The sequence below is a fragment of the Rhodamnia argentea genome, chromosome 3, assembly GCF_020921035.1.
Source record: "Rhodamnia argentea isolate NSW1041297 chromosome 3, ASM2092103v1, whole genome shotgun sequence".
In the NCBI taxonomy this organism is placed as follows: domain Eukaryota; kingdom Viridiplantae; phylum Streptophyta; class Magnoliopsida; order Myrtales; family Myrtaceae; genus Rhodamnia; species Rhodamnia argentea.
This window is the reverse complement of record NC_063152.1, coordinates 8,856,613-8,879,121: the sequence shown is the minus strand read 5'-3', so window position 1 is coordinate 8,879,121 and position 22,509 is coordinate 8,856,613. Positions and strand designations below refer to the sequence as shown.

The 22,509-nt window shown below is 41.6% G+C and overlaps 2 protein-coding genes across 2 annotated transcripts; both read left to right on the top strand.

Moving 5' to 3' along the window:
- On the top strand, positions 1 to 1,467 carry LOC125314066 (putative F-box protein At2g39415). The gene is made up of 2 exons (XM_048275520.1): positions 1 to 445; positions 1,385 to 1,467. The coding sequence occupies exons 1-2, from the start codon at positions 1 to 3 to the stop codon at positions 1,465 to 1,467; spliced, it is 528 nt and encodes a 175-aa protein (XP_048131477.1).
- Positions 1,468 to 5,059: 3,592 nt separating this feature from the next.
- LOC115731781 (probable F-box protein At1g60180) lies at positions 5,060 to 6,661 on the top strand. The gene is made up of 2 exons (XM_030662458.1): positions 5,060 to 5,323; positions 6,148 to 6,661. The coding sequence occupies exons 1-2, from the start codon at positions 5,060 to 5,062 to the stop codon at positions 6,358 to 6,360; spliced, it is 477 nt and encodes a 158-aa protein (XP_030518318.1). The 3' UTR covers positions 6,361 to 6,661.
- Positions 6,662 to 22,509: the final 15,848 nt, after the last annotated feature.

Below are 22,509 nucleotides of genomic sequence, written 5' to 3'. Positions count from 1 at the left end.
ATGGCGCCGCCAGACGCCAACCTTGATCTCTCCGCCTCGCCACCAGAGGCGGTGGAGGTGGATAACAACAGCCCCTTGCCCGACGTCATAATCCACCATATCTTCTGCTTCTTGCCCTTCAAAGACCTGGTGAAGACAAGCGTGTTGTCCAAGCAATGGCGTTTGGCTTGGACCTCCACTCCATACATCAACCTCTCTTTCCCCTCTCTCCCCTCAAGGCGTGTCGCTCTTTTGATCAGCAGTGCACTGAGTCTCTGCACAGCTACTAAGGTAGAGAAGTTCCATCTTGATGCTGGTTCGTACATCCCCACCGAACTCGATGGGTGGTTTTGCTTTGCGGTGGCGCGCCAAGTGGAAGACGCTTCGGTGGTCTTTAGACGCTCATGCATGGTACCTCGAATCCTGTATGATTGCGCGTCCCTGGTGAGCTTGCGACTGTCGAATGGTTTTTTTCCATGGGATTTTAGCATCCACTGGCCTTCACTTAAGAAACTGTGCAGTGACGGGATTTTAGTGTTGGAATATATAAATATTAAACCACGCCTTCTTCTACAAGCTTAAGCTTTTAGAGCAGTTGGTTGTGGTTCTAACATGGTATCGAAGCAGGTGGTCCCGAGTTCAAATCTTTCCAGGCCCCTATTTGCCTCCCCATTTGAATATTTCCATGCTTAGTCTGGTCTTTGCCTTAGGGCTAAGCGTGAGGGGGAGTGTTCTATTTGCCTCCCCATTTGAATATTTCTACGCTTAGTCTGGTCTTTGCCTTAGGGCTAAGCGTGAGGGGGAGTGTTGGAATATATAAATATTAAACCACGCCTTCTTCTACAAGCTTAAGCTTTTAGAGCAGTTGGTTGTGGTTCTAACATTTAGCATCCACTGTTCTTTGGGATAACTTTGGGATTATGAAAATCATGAGGGGGTGCCCTATTCTTGAATCTCTTACGTTGCGTTCCTCCCCGCTCGAGAGTTGCCGCCTCCGGATTGACTCAAGATATCTAATAGAGTGGTGATTGAAGCCGATCATATTTTCTCACTCAATATTTTGGCTCCGAATCTGCTTTTATTGCGTTCGTCGGGTGGATTTGTCTTCTGCCCTTGCCTACTGAGAGTACCTTCATTAGCAGAGGCAGAGTTGACCTTTCACAAGCCAACTGCTCTTCGTTGGAAATTTTCTGACGACTTTAAATCACATCTTTTAAAGCTGCAACATGTCACGAAAGTCACATTCGGAAGCTGGTGTCTTCAGGTACGAGTTGATTTTGTTTGGTCTTTCTTCCTGGATATGTTATTGACGTATGTTGCTGTTATATCAGACATATATGAACCTCAACAACTAAAAGATCATATCATGTTCTGCTACCTGGTTCACAATTCAACTTGTTTTCAGGTTCTATCAACAACGGGGGTAAAGGGATGGCCGTACCTGTCATGGAGATGGCAAAATATTGTAGTGTATACTACAGTTTGTAAATGCGAGCTTCAGGGGATTGCGTTCTTGCTGCAGAGTTCTCCACTACTGGAAAAGCTAGCCATATGCAATCCAAAATCCAATAATGTCACGGTATTAATCCATTTTGTTGTGGACATAGTGACATGTATGCTTCGGTAGTCAGCCTCGCATCATCTACTTTCAGGCTTTTAACTTGAAGCTGATGTTGTACAATGAATCTCTTGTTGCCATTTATGGTTTACACACAGTTTGCATCTACTTACGTAAGCGAATTGGTATGTGAAAAAGGGCTGGGATGGTGCGAATTGGTATGTGAAAAAAAGCTGGGATGGTTTGGAGCTACGTGGAAAAAAGTTTGACTGTTTTGCGACAAAGATGTGATCATTGATTAGCGAGAACTTCTAGGGTGTGCCCTATCAGAATAGACAAGCCTGTTTGTTTTACAGTTCTTTTTTGTGCGCAATGTCACTGCTACGTTGTTGCTTCTCCTAATTCTTCTAATTAGCTCTTAAAAAGCTACTGTGGATGTGTGTTTTCAATTTAGGAAAAAAGATTTTCCAAAGCTCTGCAACTTTGTTGAAAAGCAATTTTGGCGCTCACGGAAGGATTTCCCTTGTGTGGCAAATCAACTCAAGAGGGTTGAAATTGTCGGGTTTGAATTCGACAATGAGAAATCAAAACTTTTGCGTGCCTTGGCTAAGTTTCTTCTCGAGGGGGCAGTTGAATTGGAGAAGATGACAATCCATGCTGAGTAAAGACGTCACGGACTCTCATGATCCTTGGGGTACTCACGATGTGATTCAGCTGCAAGGAGGCTGTCAAAGAGCATCTAGAATTGCCGAAATTATAGTCAATTATCGTTTTCTTCTTTACGGCGGTGAGGACCGAAGAAGTTGAACCTCATTTGAAGGTCATCTGCGGGCACTAAGTTCAGTCACTGACGGTCGTTGAAGCTTACATAGTTGAGCTTCATTTCACTCCATTAACCAGTTTACATTGTTTTCATTTTTCACTATGTTCTTAGGAGAAAAAGGTCAAGATGTAATCTTCTCCGTTAGGTCTAAATTGGCTTTGGTTTCATCTTTCGGTTTGCTCTCCACATTTAGAAGTTCCAAAACCACTGATTTCGCGTTCGGCCGGCTCCTCTTCTTCCATTGTCGCTCTCCACCAAATTCTGAAGTAATGCTTGGAACCCAGCATTATCCACGTAATCCTCCAAATTGGCTAGTTAGCATTCTGATTCAGGCACTTCGAGTCTTAGTACAACGAATTTATCATCCATTCCTAGCAGAATCTCTACATAATCGAGAATTCAGTTACGCCTGTGCTAAGCTCGCGTTGCAAAGTCTCGGCCGGAGCCTGAGCACGTCACACTGCCTCTGTCTTGCATCGTCCTCGTCATATTCATCTCCGTTCCTGTTATCCGATTGCTTATGGTCATCGTTCATTTCATTTTCTTCCTCGTCGTCATCGTCTAAATCCTTGTGCGCTTGACATGCTGCTTGCACGATCAATTGGCGATTCCGGCGACTGATGCCTAAGCTAATTGAGTGGTTTAAGCAACTTGCGGAGTTGGTTTCCATAACTGACGATGGGAGGACAAGAACTTTGTCGACCGTTGTAAGAGGTCGAGGCGCTGGAGTTTCAATATTAAAATTACTCAATTAGGTGATTTTTTTTTATATTGTAGAGTAACTCATTTATTAAACTTAAGTAACGAAGATGTTAATTTCCTAATTAATTCATGCGATTTTTATTATACTTGATAATTAATAATTTAGTACAAGAAATGCTAATAGTTAATCATTTTTATGATCACACTCATAATTAAATTTTTTCAATAGATTTGACAATAAAAGGTCGTAATAATTCTCGACTAACTTATAATCACAGGAAATTATAATATAGTTCTAATAATTACAGATTTTGATTATAATTAGACGCGAGTAAATTGAAAGTTACACATCAAATTTATAATTCAAAGAAACGATTTCATGATACTAGGATTAATTATTATATAAATAAAATTGATTTAAAAGATTCTCAAGTTTGACGATGTCAAAATTAGGAACTTTTAATCCTAAGCGTTTGAGGAGCGCTCCTTTATTAATGAAAAAAATAAGAAATTATTGAGCGAGTTAGGATATCATTTAAGTCCATTATTTAATATTTTTTCTCTAAGCATAAATAAATGTAATCCTCCATCTCTTTTTCATAAAATCTTCTAATTTGATTTTGCAATCAGATAATTTGTTTAGTCATACTTGCATAACGAGATCAAAAGAAAAAAAAATTCTGATAAAAAAATTTGAAGGATGTTTAAAAGGGAATAGGAAATCGGATCGAATTGAGAAAAAAGATAGTTTCTAAATCGAATCTATAACTAATTGATCGAGTCAATTGATTTTTGAAGAAATTAGAAAAGATGTCCTTGGAAAAATCAGGGGCACAGCCGCGGAAACCCTAGGATTTCAAATCCATGGCGGCGCCCTCCGTCCACGGCGTTATCCGCCGCAAACCCTCCGGCAACCGGCGGGATCGCACCGAAGGGAACCGACCTCCTCCTCCTTTGAGCTGTAGGGATCTAATTGGTCGTGGTCTTTTTATATAGGGTTAATACCATGGAAAATCCCAAATCGGTACACTTGTGACAAATTTACCCCAAATTATTTTTTTGACCACAAAAAACTCCAAACTCGATACACTCGTGACAAATTTACCCTAAATTGGTACACATGTGACAAATTTACCCTCCGTTAATTTTCATTAAATTTAACTATCAAATTGTTGATTTAGTGACATGTGATAGTTGACGGGTATACCAATATGGGGTTTTAACCCTCTATTTAGACAATGCCAATATTGAACCAGGGGCCGAAACCGGCCCGGAATCGGCCCGTTGATCGGGCCCACGGTTCCAACCCGGTTTAAAAAAAAAGAGAGAGAAGGCCCGCGAAAAAGAGTTATTGGGCCTAGGAACCGGCGGTTCCGAACCGGAACCGGAACCGGCTCTTCAAGGGCCGGTTCCGGTTCCACCTTTTCGAGAACCGGAACCGGCGGTTTCGTTGAACCGGCCATCTCTCGCCTTTATTTGTTACGAGTTTATCAATTTGAGATGTTTCATGATATTAAATCAATTTAACGGGGGTGAATTTGTCACATGTGTACCAGTTTAGGGTATTTCGTGGTCAAAATAATTAGTTTAGGGTAAATTTGTCACAAATATACCAGTTTAGGGTTTTTGGTGGTAAAAAAAATATTTTGGGGTAAATTTGTCACATATGTACCAGTTTGGGGTTTTTCATGGTCAAAAAAATAGTTTGGGGTAAATTTGTCACGTGTGTACCGGTTTAGGGTTTTTCATGGTATTAACCCTTTTATATACTACCGGAGTTCTTGTATTGCTTCAGCCGTTTGGTGCGCCTGGACGTCGGCATGTGCTGTTTCTCATCGGGTGCGACTATTAGGTGGCCTTGTCTTAAGGTCTTGTCGATAGAAGGTGCCGAGTTGAGCGATGACTTCCTCGAGCGAATCTTCAGGGGATGTCCTGTTTTAGAGTCCCTTGAGTTGTCCAGATGCCGGGGGCGTGAACAGCATTATAATTGATTCATTATGTTTGAAAGAGTGGCGCTCGTTGGCCTCGGCTTTGGTTCTTACGTGGAGAAACTTCGCGCCCCGTATTTGCTTTCCTTGCGCGTAATAGGAGGGAATCGTGCTGGGCTCAGACTTGACGACGTGTCTTCTTTGGTGGAAGCCGAGTTAGATTTTTCCGTTGAAAGTTGGGATCCCAATTCCAAGGGCCGCGACTTGTTGAGGCATCTTCTTGAGAAGCTGCGTGGAGTTCCTACCATCACCACCGGCGGTTGGTGTTTGCAGGTACAACCTTTATAAGACAAACTCATGTTGAATGGGGTCTGTGATTGGCAGCATTGTAGATTTCATCAAGGGGATTCGTTTTGATCTCATATCTAATTAATCATTGGCTGATAGGATGATTCATAAGTTTGTTGTTACGAACTAGTGAACCTTGGAGCTTTCTCCCCTCCATTTACATTTCAAGTAAATGGATCTGGGATCTCACTGAATTAGGGACAATGAGAGCCACTGGGTACTGCTGACTGTTTTGGATGCTGCTCCACGCCACATTGTCAAAATCTTTATTTTCACAAAAAAAAATCACAAAGAGATTATCTGAAAGTGTTACTTTTTTTTTTCAATTCATTTCACCATTTTATAGAGGAAATACAATTGTTTGGATATATGACGAAGGGTCATGGACCTAGTCATCTTAGGTTGACAGAACTGGGTCATGCTCTCTTGTCACCTTAGGCCGCCATTCCATAGTAAATGCTACTTGGCTATTCGCTGAATATTTTACAATGGCAGTAGAACGATTCACTTGGAGACTTCAGTAGATAAAAAGGTTCGCTGCCTCAGGTGACCAACTACTTGAATTTTCAGACCTTTCAAAGATCACAAGTTCTACCTAGGAAGCATATGTAAACAGTCTCGATTCTTAAATACATTCCCCTGTTCATTTTTACCCGTGGTGTCCTCATTGGTCTTTTCCCAGCTGCGAGACGGGGTCAGAGGATATCGAATCTGGATGGACTGTAAATTTTTGTTATTCCTTATTCATGTTGAACAGGAAAAAGAAATGTCAATTAACATTTTCTATTTTGCTTGCTTAATTTCCTTAGGTTCTGTCCCTCTTGGAGATGGATGGAGTGCCGTCTCCATTGTCAAAATGTCAGAATCTGATACTACATGCACCAGTTAATCAATGGGACCTTCCCGGGATAGCATACATGCTACGAAGTTCACAGTGCCTGGAAAAATTAGTCATATACCTGACTTGCTTCCCGATGGTATGTTCCTTTGCTATGGTATTTTCGATTCGCTTCTTGTGCTGACTTCTCTTTCGCATTGATGTTTAAACAATGAGTTAAAACTTTAGAAGCACATAAAGAAGATCAATCTCTAACTCTTATTTGTTCCAGCAATTGAAAATTGCCCAACCCTGTGAGTCTAGCAGCCTGTGTGCAGGGCAACATTAAGCTGTTTGGTTCATGTCTTAAAGTAACTGCAGTGTTGGACTGGAGGTCCTTTTGCTGCCATGTAGCGTTCGAATCTTGAACTAAGAGTTTAGCGATGAGCACCTAGAAAGAGAACATGTTTATATGTGTAGACGAGTTTGAGAGCTTAAATTAAAGTAAGACTAACTAGCATCTGCAGAGGACTAATGGAAATCGTTTGTTTGAAATTTTAGTGAGCCAATGAAGTTTTTCCCCCCTCCTGTGGTTCAGCTTCTCATGTGAAGTTTGTTTCTTGAATGGGGTATCTATGTGCAGTTTCAGCTTCGTCGAGAATCTGAAGAACGTTTCAACTTCGACGAAGAAGATTTTTTGTGCTCACGGAAGGGGAACTTTGAATGTTTGGTGAAACATCTCAAAAGAGTTGAGATCGTCGGCTTTGAAGCCTATATTCGTGAGTCAAAACATCTGCTCGCCCTAGTTAAGTTCCTTCTTGGGGATGCACTTGTGCTGGAGAAGTTGATTATCAAGGCTAAATTGCCGCCCACACCAGATGGACAAAAACGCCTTCAAGCGATCCAAAATGTGCTCAGCTATCAAAGAGCTTCGAAAAATGCTGAAATTGTCTTGGATTATTATTTCGAATAGGCGTCCTAAAAAAGGTACATGAAAATCCGGGTATCGAGTTGATCTCATGGCAAGGCATGTTGCCCCAGGCACTACACTGCTTATTCTTATTCGAACTATGACAGTTTTTAGGTTTCTTAACATGTAACCTAATTTAAACTTTCTTTCGAGCTTAGTTCATATGTATTTATGAACCTCTTAAGGAAAGAGGTTAATGGTAGTGCTTTGGATTATCGACAAATGAAAGGGGTGTTTTGGTTGCAACATTGCTCAGCTTTCTCTCTGTCCGAAATTTATGAATAAGCGAATAACATTTTCAGGTACGTTCGATTTCAAGGACACAAACTCGGAGTACTTCTTTGCTGCTCAGAAGAAGATAAAACTCGAATTTTAGCATCGACTTTTTTAATGGTTTAATTTGGTTCAAGTTGATTTTTTCTCCGCAAAGCGGTTTGCAATTGGAACGAAACATTATTTCGTGGTTCGGTTTGGTTCAACTTTTGGCAAAAAGAAATAAACCGTGAAATCATTAGTCTTCTTTATATCTCTGTTACGTGGCATTTATTTTCGTTAATAATCACGGGATACTAAAGAATGAAAAGAGTTATGAGTTCACGGTGGCGGCGATGCCGTTGTAATGAGTCGTGACTCGTGAGCTCGCCGAGGCGCATGGGGGACCATGGAGTTGGTCAAGTTCTCGGAGACGTGCTCTGGTTCTGGTGCAAGTTGGAGCTTAATGTCCGCATCGACCGACTCGCATGTTGGTGGATTTTGGAGGGGCAGGGCGAGAAGTTGGGCGAAAGATGATGGCAATAACTTGATTTTGATTTTTGAGTCGTTTGCACGACAAACTTAAATTTAGAAGCGCCTATATGAATTTTTCAGATTATTGTCTGCTTTTAAAGGACGGTGAGAATAAGGAAGAAATCACCAAAATGACATGACAAACTTGATTATTTTCCAGATTATTTGAGACCGATGCACTAAGGGTGGGTTTGGTTCAACATTTCAAATAGGCTTTGAGGGAATGCAAATGAATTTTGCTTAAGGGGCTTTGGGAGAATGCAAATAGCATTTGGTAAAAGCTCCTTTGGAAAATAACTTTGGGCCTACTTAGTGTTTGGCAAAATCAATTCGCAAAGTAGCTTTCTACCACATTTATTTAAATAAAAAAATCAAAAATCCAAACTTAAGACTACGGCCGCCGAGGGTTGCGTTCACCCCGGGGAGGGCCACCAAGGGTTGCACGACCACCGGCGGCCATCGCTTGGGCTTGTAGCTGAGGGTCGTGCGATCTCGACGACCCTCGCCTAGGCTTGTGCGGCCCAGGCAATGGCTGCAAGGGGTCGTTCGACCTCAGGGCGGCTCTCGTCTAGGTCGCGCGACCCCGGTGACGAGGAAGTCAAGCGACTCACAACGAGCCTTGCCCGAGCTCGCACGGCCCGTGCAACGACCACCGAGGGTCGCCCTATCCCTAGAGGCCTCGACCGGCGGTCGCAGATCTAGTTGGTCGGCAGCCACAACTAGGGTTTTGAAATTTTATTTAAAAATAAAATAACAAAAAAATGATGGGAAAAATTGGAATTTGAAAAAATAAGTAAGGGTAGATATGGAAGAAAAAAAATCATAACTTAGCATTTGGCCAAATGTTAACCAAGATTAAGCTTTCAGCATTTTCAAGGCTAACTTTCATCCCAAAATCTCTTGAAAATGGTTGCCAAATGCCTAGCATTTTTCCCAAGGAGCTTTGAAAATGCACTGAGGGTAGGTTTGGTTCAACATTTCCAATGGGCTTTGGGAGAATGCAAATACATTTGCTTAAGGGGCTTTGGGAAAATGCTAATGACATTGGTAAAAATTCCTTTGAAAAACAACTTTGGGCCTACATAGTGTTTGGCAAAACAAATTTGCAAAGTAGCTTTCTACCACTTTTATTTAAATAAAAAAATAAAAAATAAAAAAATTCGAAAATCCAAACTTAGGGCTACAGCCACCGAGGGTCGAACGAACCCCGGCTAGCACGTCTAAGGGTTACGTGACCACCGGCGGCCATCACTTGGGCTCATAGCTGAGGGTCGTGCGGCCCCGGCGACCCTCACCTAGGCTCGTGCGGCCCGGGCGATGGCCGCAAGGGGTCATCCGACATTGGAATTTGAACTATATGAATTTATCGACTAGCCAAACTACTTAAAAACTTGATCACATCGGCTGTCATCAAAGTAGGTGGTCCAATTTCCAGCATAAACTTCAACTGACATTCACCATCCAAATGAAAGGATGTCTCCCAAAGGAAAATATTTTGCGGCCCTTAGCAGTTGAGTTTATTTTGGTAGGCTATATGCTCAGTGTGCTACCTATGACGAATAAACCAATGGGACTGTGAACTGAATTATTACAAGCAACACTTTCTTCGTCGCCAACACATAGCTTCAGATAAGGCTCGAATCCCTCCCGAAAATGAAACACCTCGTCCAATCTGGTATCACCGGTATCCTCATCCACCAGCTAACTTGCTTGCTAAATTTTGCAATTAGCAAGGTTACAGTTAGATGCCATTAAATGACCTCGAGCTTGAAAGAAACATTTAAGAGAGAGAGAGAGAGAGAGAGAGAGAGGAAATACCAGAGCCATTGACTACTGTGGCCAATTGAGACCTAATCCCCTGGAAGTTGTGCTGTTGTCTATTCTACTCCCAGAGGATGCTTGTGCCTTCGGGAATGACAAAACGCAAATAGAATTAAGCATATGAAGTTGTTCAACATATTAACACTCTTCTCAAAAGACAAAATGTAATGAGCTTTAGTGAATAGTCTCGTAGAAAGATTATAAACACACAGATACGCACCGTTTTGGCTGTGATAATGTAATCAGAATAAGCTTAATTGCTACATTTGTATTCAGAGTATCCAAATTGATCTCGATAATTCTTCACAGGGAGGACAAACGAGGAGTGGCTTTCTTAGACTTCACATATGGACGCTTCAGCAAATTTTTCTGTACCTAATAGGACGTAACCGATGGCAGCCCTCTCCTCCGAACTGGAGAGGACCTTCTAGATTTTCCTCACACTCCTCCATCAGGTAAAAACAATCAGCCAGATAGGCACCTCGTTGCGCTTAGTAATCGTGTTCATGGGGCAGATACAAGGGAAAACACAAGTAAATAACCCAAGTGCATCATCCAAAAAAAGCTTTTGATCATGACTTGAGCTGTACCTATGCTGTTGCCGGAAGATTTTTCATTTGAGAATCCACCGGGGAAAGAGTCGTGGTAAATTCTGCAAAATCTAATTCGATTGATTCCTTCTCAACATCCCCCTTCCAGTCCTTCAAAGCATATCAACGGTGTCTCCCAATTTCACATATGTCAGCAATGACCTCATGAGCTTCTTTTGCAGTCAGCGTCCCCGAATTGTCCTTACCTACGTTACTAAATATAGCCGTGATATCTTCCCGAGAACAAACAACCAAACAAATTGGCACACCATCCTAGATGGAGTCAGTCTACATTTCTTAGTGTACAAAGAAATATGCCATGACTAGTAGTTAGTTGATTAGCATATTCTGTGAAGGCCCTCTCTTGTGAGTGAACGTATTCAGGTTCTCTAAACTCCAATAAAATCTTCAATTTCTGACCCCGCAACAATACCAGGACATAACCTTTTTCAATAATTTCCTAGAGAAACCTTCTAGCAATTCAACCGAGAAAGCCAAAAGAGATGAGTGCAAGTTGTTCGGCACTCAAATTGAATAAATTTTTACGGAGCACACTGAAGCGGATGCTGAATAGCAAGTGCTGAAATCCGAACACAAACCTGACAGAAAATGTGGTGGTTATCTTTTCATAATGAAATTTGAGGCACCGTAGACTGGCTTTAGCCACCGTGTACTGTCACAAGACAACTTGGACACACGTCAAAACATTTTTGCATTAGTGAAAGGCCGCCTGGAAAATGGATGTTTACACTCGGAGAATCGTTAACTCTATCGTTCGTAACAATGCTTTTTCGATGGAGACAAAAATTGTGACATGTCAACCTTAGCATATAAGTTCCAAGCAGATTGATAAGTAAAAAGCTCTAAGAATGAAAGGAAAGAAGCCACAAGGACACGAGAGAGATGTATTAGTAAAGAGCTATACGGGAACTTTACCAAGACTTTTCGCTAATCGCTTGAGGCATAATCACCACATAAAGGCTCTTACATTTCTCAACATGAAGCCATTCATCAGTCGCTAGAGCGCCTGTTATCCCGTTTCACTAAGATGTCAATCCAAAACAATTGATTCACACAAGAATACAAGTTTATGCTTAGCTTAAATGTAATAGACTAGAAGTGAAGAAATACTCAAATGAAATTTGTGACGCCTCGATTCTCGAGCTCGCAACATACCTATCAAAACACCGTTAGGTCACAAAAGATATTATCCGAGACACACTATCGACCTATACACTTTCGGCACATGCGGAAACGTGAACTCTCCCAAACGTTCAAACATACAGGGATAGCAACATAGGAAATAAGCACAATAGTCAATCGGGTAAAAGACGTTTCAGTTCTATAATAAGAATAGATGATCCTTAATCTTACAGAGTTACCGACTAATATATACAACCTCATGCTTCGAGGCGGCTCTCTAAGACCTCAAAAAGATACACGGTCGGGTAAGGTTAAACTCTCATCTACTCCAAAATCTCACATCACCGTCGCCCTAGCATCAACATGGCTCCAAAAAGGAAATAGCTCTACACCTAGGCTCTAGAGCCCTAACCAAAAGTGGACTATGCCTCCATGTCGGACTCGCAGTCCACTATTTCTCCATTGGGTGTATCAAGGTCCATCAAGCCCCAAGCGGGGACATAAACGGCCGGATTAGACGGCCCTTCAAACCCATGGAGCCGGCCGAATAGACCATCCCTGTCACGTAAATACCATGCATTGTCGTGACATGATGCTCCCAAACATGCTTTATGTCTACAACCGGGTAAGACGTTATATTAAACGACCGGTCTAACGGAACCCCGAATCTAATAGCCCTCTCCATCACTTGGGACCTAAAAGGTTAAATAATGGGGTGAAAATAATCTCGGTGAGTCAACACCTAAGCCCGACTAAGACGTTGGTTCGCTTAAAGCATTCTACCAAACAATCACATCATCACGAAACAGATATCTCAACCACATGCGAACTTTCCCGCCAGGAAGCCACACATAATGCAATGCGGACATGACACGATAATTAATTCAACCAATTCATTGGCAAAGCATCACATTACTTGCATATACAGGACATCACATGTAGTTCATTTATTATCATAAACAATCATTAAGTCCAGCCCATTAGTCGGTTGGTACTCTCCTGGTAGGACCAAGCATCATGCATTACTTCCAGCGACGGCTTTTGCTAGTCCATGTGACTTTGTTCGACCAACTAGAAGACAATGATTGTTGATACGGCACAGAGCTAACGAGAATCGTTATAAAGGCTTCAGTCCTCACAAGCTGCGATCGACAAACGAACAGCCAGAAGATAATGACTCACGCACATCCAACAATCGAAAGACAATGATTATCAAGATAGACCAATCATAAGACAATGATTGTCGGGATTCCCGATTACATGACCACTCAAGCAATTCCACATCCAACCAGTTCTTTTCTCAAATTTAGTCGAATGTTTATACATGCATGCTCAAGACTTAACCCAAAGCCATTTTCATGCTAAACATGCAATTTGATCTCACACGTGGTCTCATAAATGCACAATTAATTCGACCGACATTTCAAGCGGTTCGAGGTGACTAGCCCACAAAATAGTCATCCATAACCATCCCCAATCGATCAAGACATTCAATCAACCAATTCAAGAGACGGTTAATCGATCGAAGCTAATCGATCTCGCCACACAATTCAATTCCAATCGATAGTCAATCGTACACTCGTCTCTAACCCGTCACTCACTCGCGATCAATCAATCACAATCAATCAATTTTAATCATCAACTAGCCACAGACGACCTAGTTAATCAACTAACTTAACTAATTACAGTCATATATACTAAAGTAAGTCTCTAACTAATCCGATCATAATTAAACTACCTAAATATCTTAATGAGCTAATTAATCTAATTCCTAACGCAATTAGCGTCCTAACCGAGAGTTAAGGGATAACTCACTCGTCCGACAAGCTCGAGCACGATAACGACGATCTACGGTGGTGTTGATCCTTGATGGACTCTCGGCTCCCTCACGGTTCCCGGCTCCTCGAGCTCCCGCTCTCGCTTGGGTGGTCGGGTGAGGCGATGACACTTCGAAATAGCGGTACGGGTTCGGGAGAGGCGGCTAGCAATTCCGGGCTGCCAAAATAGTGGCGGCCAATAGCGAGGTAAAGTGAAACAAAATAGGGGAGGTGTTGGGAACAAGTAGTGTCGGGGGCTGATTGAGGGGTCTCGGGTGGCAAGGAGTCTCCGAGATGGTTGAGGAAAGCGGCGGCAATGGCGGAGGATGGCCAGAGACGACGAGCGTAGCTGGACAGAACCGGAGCCCGAAACAGGGGATATCGAGTTAGAACAAGGAAGGCAATTTCGAGGGTATTTTGGGGCTCCGCAAGTGTCGGACGACCACAACGGCTTCGGTGAATGATGGAAGGTCAAGGACAATGGCTGGGGTGGTCGATGAGTGGCGAATCTAGACGGAGGAGGCCGAGACAACCGCGACCGGAGATGGAGTGAAAACAAAGCGTAAAATAGGGGAAGGTGTCGTTGGCTTCGTGGTGGCGGGATTTGCGGTTGCTCTGGGCTCCACGACTAAGGGAGAGCGACGGCGTAGTGCGGGGTGGCTGGAGGATTGAGCACGATTGCTTGGAGGTGGCTGGGAGCAGCCTCGAGGTACGACCTGAAATAAGTCGCAGCAGCTTAGCGAACGTAGCTCGGCTAGCGGGGCTGCTCGACGGCCCGGCGATGGGCGAGGAGGTGGCGGAGCGACTACGAGACGTGGTCGAGGGTAGCAACAAGGTGTCGGAGGTAGTAGTCGAGCAAACAACAAGAGGAAGAGGGAGGAGGAGTGTTCGGTTGGAAGGAAGAAGGTGTCGTGCATGAACAGGGAGAGTAGATGGGAGAGAGAGAGAGAGAGAGAGAGAGAGAGGGTAGTGGGTGGGGTTAGGTTGACTCGATTGACCTTGGTGTAATTGGTGGAAGTTGACAAGAGGTATGGCCCATTTGAATTCAAAACTCGTCTTCTTGTGTATAATTGGAGGGCATTTTTGTCAAATCACAATTCGAGATTGAACGGGCATTTGGTGAGCTGGACGAAGGGTAATTTGGTCTTTTCACGGGCCAAGCTCCGTCGGGGTTAGGTTCGGGTGTGAGGATTTAAATCCTAAATCGAGGTGACTGAGATTTTCGAAACCTAACCTAATATGACCGACGTCTCGGGAATCGTCCAATAATCATCACTTACGTCCTTATGATCCAAAATCTCAAACAGACTGAAATTCAATTTTTAATCTTTTTATTGAATTCAAGCACTTTATAGAAATCGAATTTCTAGGGCGTCACAACTCTCCTAACCTTCGGAAATTTCATCCCCGAAATTAAACCACCGCAGCTCCTCAAAAGGATAAAAAAAATACTAATACCTCATAATATCCTCACTACTCGTCACACAAAACTCGTTTCATTTTAATCTTTATCTCCAGTTAGCGCACTAACACCACAATGCGACCATCAAAATACAAGTTAGATTTAAGCTTACGATCCTCAAATGCTAACTTTGTCACAATTTCGTATCAACCATCCGTCTAGACAAGTTAAATCGTCTAACTTCAAAAAAAAAAAAATTCAACCCTAAATTGTCACCATTTGAACTGCCATCCAAATCAATTGTCAATTACCATACTATAACCACAATTTACCACTGAAATTAGCCAACGACACTTATCGATCGGTAATCTCTTAATTAACAAACTAATAGAAGTTGTTACTATTCCCCTACCCCGGCACAAACACGTTCTACAACATATCACCTCGCATCTAATTTATCTTTTCAAACTGCCCATCCATGTATGGATGGTAAGCCGTACCAAACTATAGCTTCATTCTCAACGCAGTCTGCAAACTATTTCCAAAACGTGGTAGTGAATTTGGAATTGTGATTCGAGGTGATCGTCACTCGCTTTCCCTAAAGACGTACTATCTATAGCTTTTCAACTTCACATACCTATCCAAAGCAAAATCCTTTCGTATTGCTATAAAATGAGCAAAAAATCACTTCGCCTACTACAATCCAAATCAAATCATTTCTCTTTTGACTTCTTGGCAATCCCATCACAATTCCATTGTGATATGCTCCCACCTTCACTTTAGAATCTCCAATGATTGCGGTAGTCCACTAGACTTACAATGTTGGACCCCGACTTGCCGGTACATCTAACACTTCACTATGTGCTTAGCTACATCCGCCTTCAAACTAATCCACCAAAAGTGCTGCATCAGATTCTGATACCTCTTCATGCTAACTGGACTAGTATTATAGCTACGGTAATGGGTTTCCGACAAGATTTTTGCCTTATCAAAAGCAAGACCCTTATGGTCATTCTCTCAAGAAACTAGGTATCCTTTATATGCTTCCAAACGCACTCTGATCACTAGTTTTTCCTTATTTGCCACATCTCACAATCTTAACCTTATTTTGGGTCATCATCGATCTTAATGACTTAAAAACTCAACTGGCAAACCCCACCATATTATCCACTCACAACTTGCCATTACGAATCTATCAAATTCGTTTCCATTATTTTTCATCCCACTTGTTTGCCTAAAGTTCTATTGATTACAATCCTCAAATAGTAAAAACTCGACCATGACATGGTTGGGTTGCTGGTCGACCGACTCGTATGGGTCTCAAATCATTCTAAGACTATCCTAGTTATACAGCAGAGGACTCTCTCTACAACTACATTGGGGCGCAAACCGACCTTCACAATACCACAAGGCGCAAAAGTATCGCTTAACTGTGGCATCTCAATCCACTCACAATCCTTTTCCTGATGCTCAAGACGCAAGGCTATGCATTTCGTAATATATTTCTCACCTATCGGAATCTATTTTAATGCGGGAAACACTTGCGGGGCATGATCGCCCTCACCACTTTTCACACACCACTAGCTTTCACCTCCATTTTTATCGGTTTGAACTGTTCTAACTCCACAAGCGACCATTACATCTCAGAAATTAATTCCTAAGATCGATCTATAACATCATGTTCGATCGTGGTCCGTTCACAACTCTTATGTATTCAATCCTACCGACCTTTCGTTCTAATGTTCATCGTTTACTTTCCCGCAACCACCAACACCCCTCCCCCCTTTTTGTTCATTAATCGTTTCTCCCTAGGCTATGAAATTGTACTCGACCAATCTTTCTATCAGTCTACCGCACAGATAATTATAATCATTATTTACTTCAACCAGAGAGAGAGAGAGAGAGAGAGAGAGAGAGAAAGAGAGAGGGTGGAATTTGCTTGTGGGACGCTGTGGGTTGAAAACTCAATATTTCATTGGAAAAGTCAGGTAATGTTCTGATGAACAAAAGCCGATCGAAGCACTCTGCTTCGTCCAAATCAGAATGGCATACCGATTTAGAGTTGTAGCATCTCATCCGATCAATTGACATATAAATGGTGGATCCATCTAGATCAACGGTTTCTTCTTCACATCACTTGGTATCTTCAATTGCACTAGTAATAAGTGTACTCCCTAGTAGTTGTACCATCATGTATTTGTCAGAAACATCAAACAACGTACTTGACTCATCACCCTAGTACCCGAGCGTTAAATCATTGGCATCCTCATCATCCATTGTAACACCATCACGACGTAAACAAGCTATAAACATGTCGGACATAGCAATCTGACATACTGCAACTTTGGTAGTCACATGACTCCTTGTTTTCAAAGTTTTCATCTGCCTTCGACAATGCCTCAACAAAATCACAACTGCTCCCTACCAAATCTACGAAGGCATTAAAATTAAACTCCTCAAAAACAAACTAATAACTCTATGAAGGCATGCGCTCCGGGAAAATAAAATAGGCTCAACTCAACAAGCGGAATAAGTAGTTCCTCGTTAAACAATGGTCATACACGAAAAGTATTGAATTGACGTGTAATCCGACAAGTAAAGGATGACGAAGCCTGCTTCCATTTAAGAAGTAAAAATTCTAAGGATTGAGACGTGGGGTAAAATTCGTGGAGTACAGATGCATTAATGAAAAGAAACACCCCGTGGGGATCAAATACACTATCGGGTAAATTGTGGCATCCTTGGCAGTAAAGGATGCTTACCCCAATGCCCGATCCAAAAAGAAAAATTGGTGCTTAAAAGAAAGGTAAGGGAAAAACAGGATATTAGTCGCATAATTTAGATAAACAACAGTTACATGATCTCTCCAACAAGAATTCGTTCCTTCCCTTATTGCGGTTGCAGCAAAGTAACAAAAGGACGTAAACAGATGACAAGACGAGAAAGCGCAAAAGGGACTATCTAGCAGCATGAACATCTTTAATGGATAAGAGTCAAAACAGTAGCAATGGAGACACTTTCTATGCTGGGTAGTTCACCAGGCTCCAAAATGGGAGAAAAAATAGTCTCCAAATTTGTTGGACTGGAATGGACATGCTCCTGCACTTAGCAAACTCCGACTTTTATAGTAACACAAGATACATGGCAGTAATGACTATTTCAGAGCATAGTGAAGAAGCAAATCGATTCTCTCAGATTGGATATACATTTAGAAATTACTTACAAGTTTGCCCCCCCATTGAAGACAAAATTTATGGAATTCAATTAAAAAAAAACAAAAGACTGCTTTTTTAAAAAAAATTAACTTTCTTTATTGCTAAGCCAATTTTCTTGATTAAATATCTGGATGTTTCGACTTTTTATGATACCATCCAATTCTGTTCCTTTTCAATTTCACTTAACACTCGATGATATGTCATGTTGTTTGTGCCCACCTAGCTACTGATTCTACTCATTTTCCTATTAAAGGTTTCCTTTATATCTCCATTTCCATTTCCATTTCTTTTTCCTTTTTCCTTTTTCTTTGTTAAGGGCCAATAGAGGGCCATCGGGCCTAACCACTGGGTGATCACGAGCCCTTGCCCTCCCCGGTGGGGAGGGCTCGAGATCCTCGCTCAATGCTGGGCAAGGGTCACAACCGGTGAAAGCACGAAGGCTGCATGTGAGTGCAATGACCATTTGCCAGCCCATTTTGCGGGAGGGCTCGCGCCCTCGCCGGCTACCGATGAGGCCTCGCAAGTTTTAATCTAGTGGCCGCTCGCAAGCTCTTAACAATAAATAAGAGAAAGGAAAAGAATTTATAAAAATTATACATAAAAAAAAAATCCCATAAGCACCGACCGTGTCACGTAGTCTAAAAAATTAAGGGAGTTGAGAGAAGGCTAACATGGAGAACATCGACAAGTTTTAAAATTTGACTGTGCAAATCGAAAATTTCCAACTCGACGATCAAGTCTACACAAATTCTAAGACTTCCCCCATGATGCAGAATTAAAGCAAAAATGGAAAGAACTAGCCAAAGAAAGCAAAAGTTGAAGAAAGATTTTTGTTGGGGGTTATGGGTCCAAGTGATGAACAGAAGGCTCAAGAATTGTACGTCTCTATTGGCGAAATTACATCTTTGCCATCGGAGACGTATCATTCACATTTTCTACACGTGGATAGATAGAAAGGCAAGGCATAAAAGAGCTAATTAGACAAACAATGTATTACTGAGACGTGTCAATTTTACTATTCAAGTTTGACTCGACTGTACATCTTTGGACTTCCAACATTTATTGGACTAAACCCCATTTTCACACTGGAGCACAAAACCCCATTTTTATTTCCACTGCAAAGGAAATTAAAACATTGGCTTTGAAAAACCGAGAGCTCTACAAATGAATCTTTTGACCGTCGTCAGTTCAACCAGCATCTCCGCGCACTAGTCCAGGCATGCGAGGAACTCTTGGAGCTTGAGGAAAGAGGCGAGTAGTGCAATCTTCAATTGCCAAAGAGTTACCAGAAGCGTTCTATAAAACAAATGAATAATTACTTTCCAGTTGGAAAATAAAAAGACGAAAAACTTCGAGATGAAAGCTAAGGAGCCTAACGAATCAACAGGTTAAAAAGATCTTCCATAAATCCATACTGAACCTGTCGAACTTTGAAATAACTACTTAACTGCAAGCGAAGCATTATGAAAGGTGTGAGCCATAGAATATCCGCTGTTTTGGTCGTAAATATCACGAAGTCGTATCATCTTTTAAGTTGAAAGATGTATGCTGTATTCACTTGGGCATCCTCCTCCCAGTTGAGGCGCATCCCAGCAGCCATATGGGACTCCAAGCTTCTTAACATTTTTCCATTCTGCTTAATATTTATAACATGTTAGTACGATGACATTCATCATGTACAGACAAAATCTCTTCTCAGCAAAACGTAATCCGTGAAGTGGACCATCAGTAATAAACTGGCAGAAATTTCAAAGATAAAAGAATCGCAGCAGCCTCAACCAAGTTCTCAGCCTTCTTCTCATGACCATGCAGCTATAGCTTAGTGAAAACATAACCAGTTATTTACAAACTTTTCCACCCACAAGCATAATTTAAAAGTCACCTGAATAATTACCTTCCTAATTCGACTGAACTGAACTTATTTTACTAATAATTGAAAGAAGTTATTCATTTTGATGAAAATGAGCATGTCGCAGATGAATGCTTCTATATGACACCATCCGCTACAATCACTTTGAGTAAGAGAAGAGGGGGCGCAGCAAGGCAGAGGATAGAGAAGTAGGGGGAAGGAAGACAGAGCGGCAGAGGAGAGGAAACCTCTGAGGCGAAGATCAATTCCTAGCGGGGCATGACACCAGATAGGCAGGGGAGGAACTATGAAATGAAGGACTTTTCCTTTCCCCTTTCAAGCACTTTTCTTTCGGTTGAGCAACACTGGAGATGGTTCAACTACAACCTAGTATTCACTCGTGGGGTAGCTTCGCGTATTAAGATTCCACCATCCGCTACAATGAGTTGGACCCCAGTAAACGCTATGACGTAATTTGTTGTTGACAATTGAAATAGTCTCAATCATTGATAACAACATTAGCAGCGAGGTGAGATTTTTTTTGTCCTACACGAGAACGCAATTGAGCACATGAATTGAAATAGTCTCAATAATTGATAATACTCAAATCCTAGTTGACAATTTTAGTGATTAAACTACATGTAGAGTCCTGATCCTTGTTCGAGTTTCAAAGTCAATCTTCACCAAAAACTCGGTAGTCATCTTGCATGATTTTGTTGGCTGCACCAGGCTTAGTGGATGGTTTAATTGTCTTACACTAAATTCTATGAATGGGAATCCAATTACATTACTATGTACCCGATCCATGTGTCCTTGCAGTCAAATGGGTACGTATTTGACAAAAGAAAAAATAACCTGTAGGAATATCTCATATCTGGAAATAATAACATTATTCGAATCAGAAGTATCTTTATCATTAGCTATTGCCTAACAATAAATAACACCATATTGTACAATTAATTTACATCTGTTGTGCAATACCAATCTATTATATCACATAGTATGATTCCATTGGACGAAATTCACAATCACAGTCCACAGACTTAATTTTTTGATTCATGACTCATTTTCCAAGTGACAACTAAGGGTGACCCTAAGTGGTAATCGTGTCATATCAAAATTTTGGCTACCAACTTAACAGTTGCCACAATTAATAGACAAATATTGTTCTGGGTTCAAAGTTCAAACCGCAAAACACAAAATCATGCATGTAGTCTATGTAACTATACAATAGTGCCAACTTGATTAAAAACCTGAACTATCATGACCTGCTTATAGTTAGTTCAGTAAGTTCTCCAATGACAAATCATGCATGAATTTTCTTTCCACGGTGTTTACAAATTACAATATGATCACACCATATAAATATAACATCTCATGTAAACCTGGGATTTTGTAAGCTTATGGCTGGTTTCTCTTGAAACTTATTTGACATTGATGAAGTGATGCATATTGTACATAAGCCGTGTCAGTCATAAGCTATGATGTTTCACTCAACTCACACGACATGATAAGGCTACTGAGAGTTAAAAGAGTGCCTCGTTTATCTCAAGAGATTATCCACTTCCGCGAATTCTGAATTCAAACAAGACAAAGGAAAGCCCACGTAATTTTTAACTCTAGAATAGACAGGTAGCTCTGGATTTTTTATGTTCCAGTGGATTTTCAGGTTAACAAAAAGTACTAGAATGAATGAATCACGGGATGAGTTTGGAAGATGCATACCATGGCCCAAGTGTAGTCAAAGGAATAAAAATTTATTGATAGCTCCTCCAAATTAGGAGAACTTGCTAGCAGCTTTGCTATACCAGGAAAATCCCATTTCTCCACTCGTGCATGCAGAATCAGACACTTGCAATTAGGCAAAGAAAATGGCACCACCTTCAACCTCTGCCGCAAGTGAGAGAACTAAGCACATTGAAGAGGCAACATATAATAAGATTATTTGTTCTTCTTTTCAAGTACAGTTACAAAAACCCAGCAAGTTTATGCTTGAGAATTATTTTGTTTCCTACCTGAATGGTAAATTGAGTGATGCCAAAGCTTTCGAGTGTTGAAGGAACAGAGTTTACATATTCATTCTATTTTACTAAGAATTTACAATTACCTTTTGGAATCACGTTTATGCGCTACTGAGCGGGATATGGACTGACCCAACACCAGCTGCTTTTCCTTTGGTCTTTTGGTAGTTATTCTGAAGGCACGATGTACATTTGCACCACTAGACATTAGGCAGAGTAGCAAACGATGGGAACCAGAATCCAGTGTGATAAAATTTCGTATGAGCTTCCTCAACTCCAGGAAGAGGGACCCTGAACTATCCGTAAGTATGCACCCAAGTTGGTTGAATGAAACAATTTGCTAACCCGAAGGCACCAATTACCAATCAAAAGCTAAGTCGCGCTCTCCAGCTTCTGAAGCAGTCCCTCAACCAGGCTGCAGTACCCTCTGTAAGACTCAAACGAATATGGAACAGAACAATCAATTCGGCTTCGGAAATCCTCACGTCTCAATCAAGGAAGAGGCTTTAATTACCAGCTGCCTCATCATACCAAAAGACCCTCTCGAACGCAGCGACAGCAAAAGAGAACTCAAAATCTCCCATGGGAAAACCTCATCAAGTGCATACCAAAAGCGGCGATCGACCACAATTTCTCCCAGACCTCTCGGACAAGGCTTAACGTTTTGCTTCAAACCGCGGCATTCCTCCAACCTAAGCTACTCAAGAGGCTGTCCACAGACGAGGCGCCCTTCCAGGGAA

Coding starts and splice junctions, on each gene's coding strand:
- LOC125314066 (XM_048275520.1), top strand. CDS start 1: ATGGCGCCGCCAGACGCCAACCTTGATCTCTCCGCCTCGCCACCAGAG. Junction 446..1,384: donor GAGCTTGCGACTGTCGAATG/GTTTTTTTCCAT, acceptor ACTTGTTTTCAG/GTTCTATCAACAACGGGGGT.
- LOC115731781 (XM_030662458.1), top strand. CDS start 5,060: ATGTTTGAAAGAGTGGCGCTCGTTGGCCTCGGCTTTGGTTCTTACGTG. Junction 5,324..6,147: donor CCGGCGGTTGGTGTTTGCAG/GTACAACCTTTA, acceptor TAATTTCCTTAG/GTTCTGTCCCTCTTGGAGAT.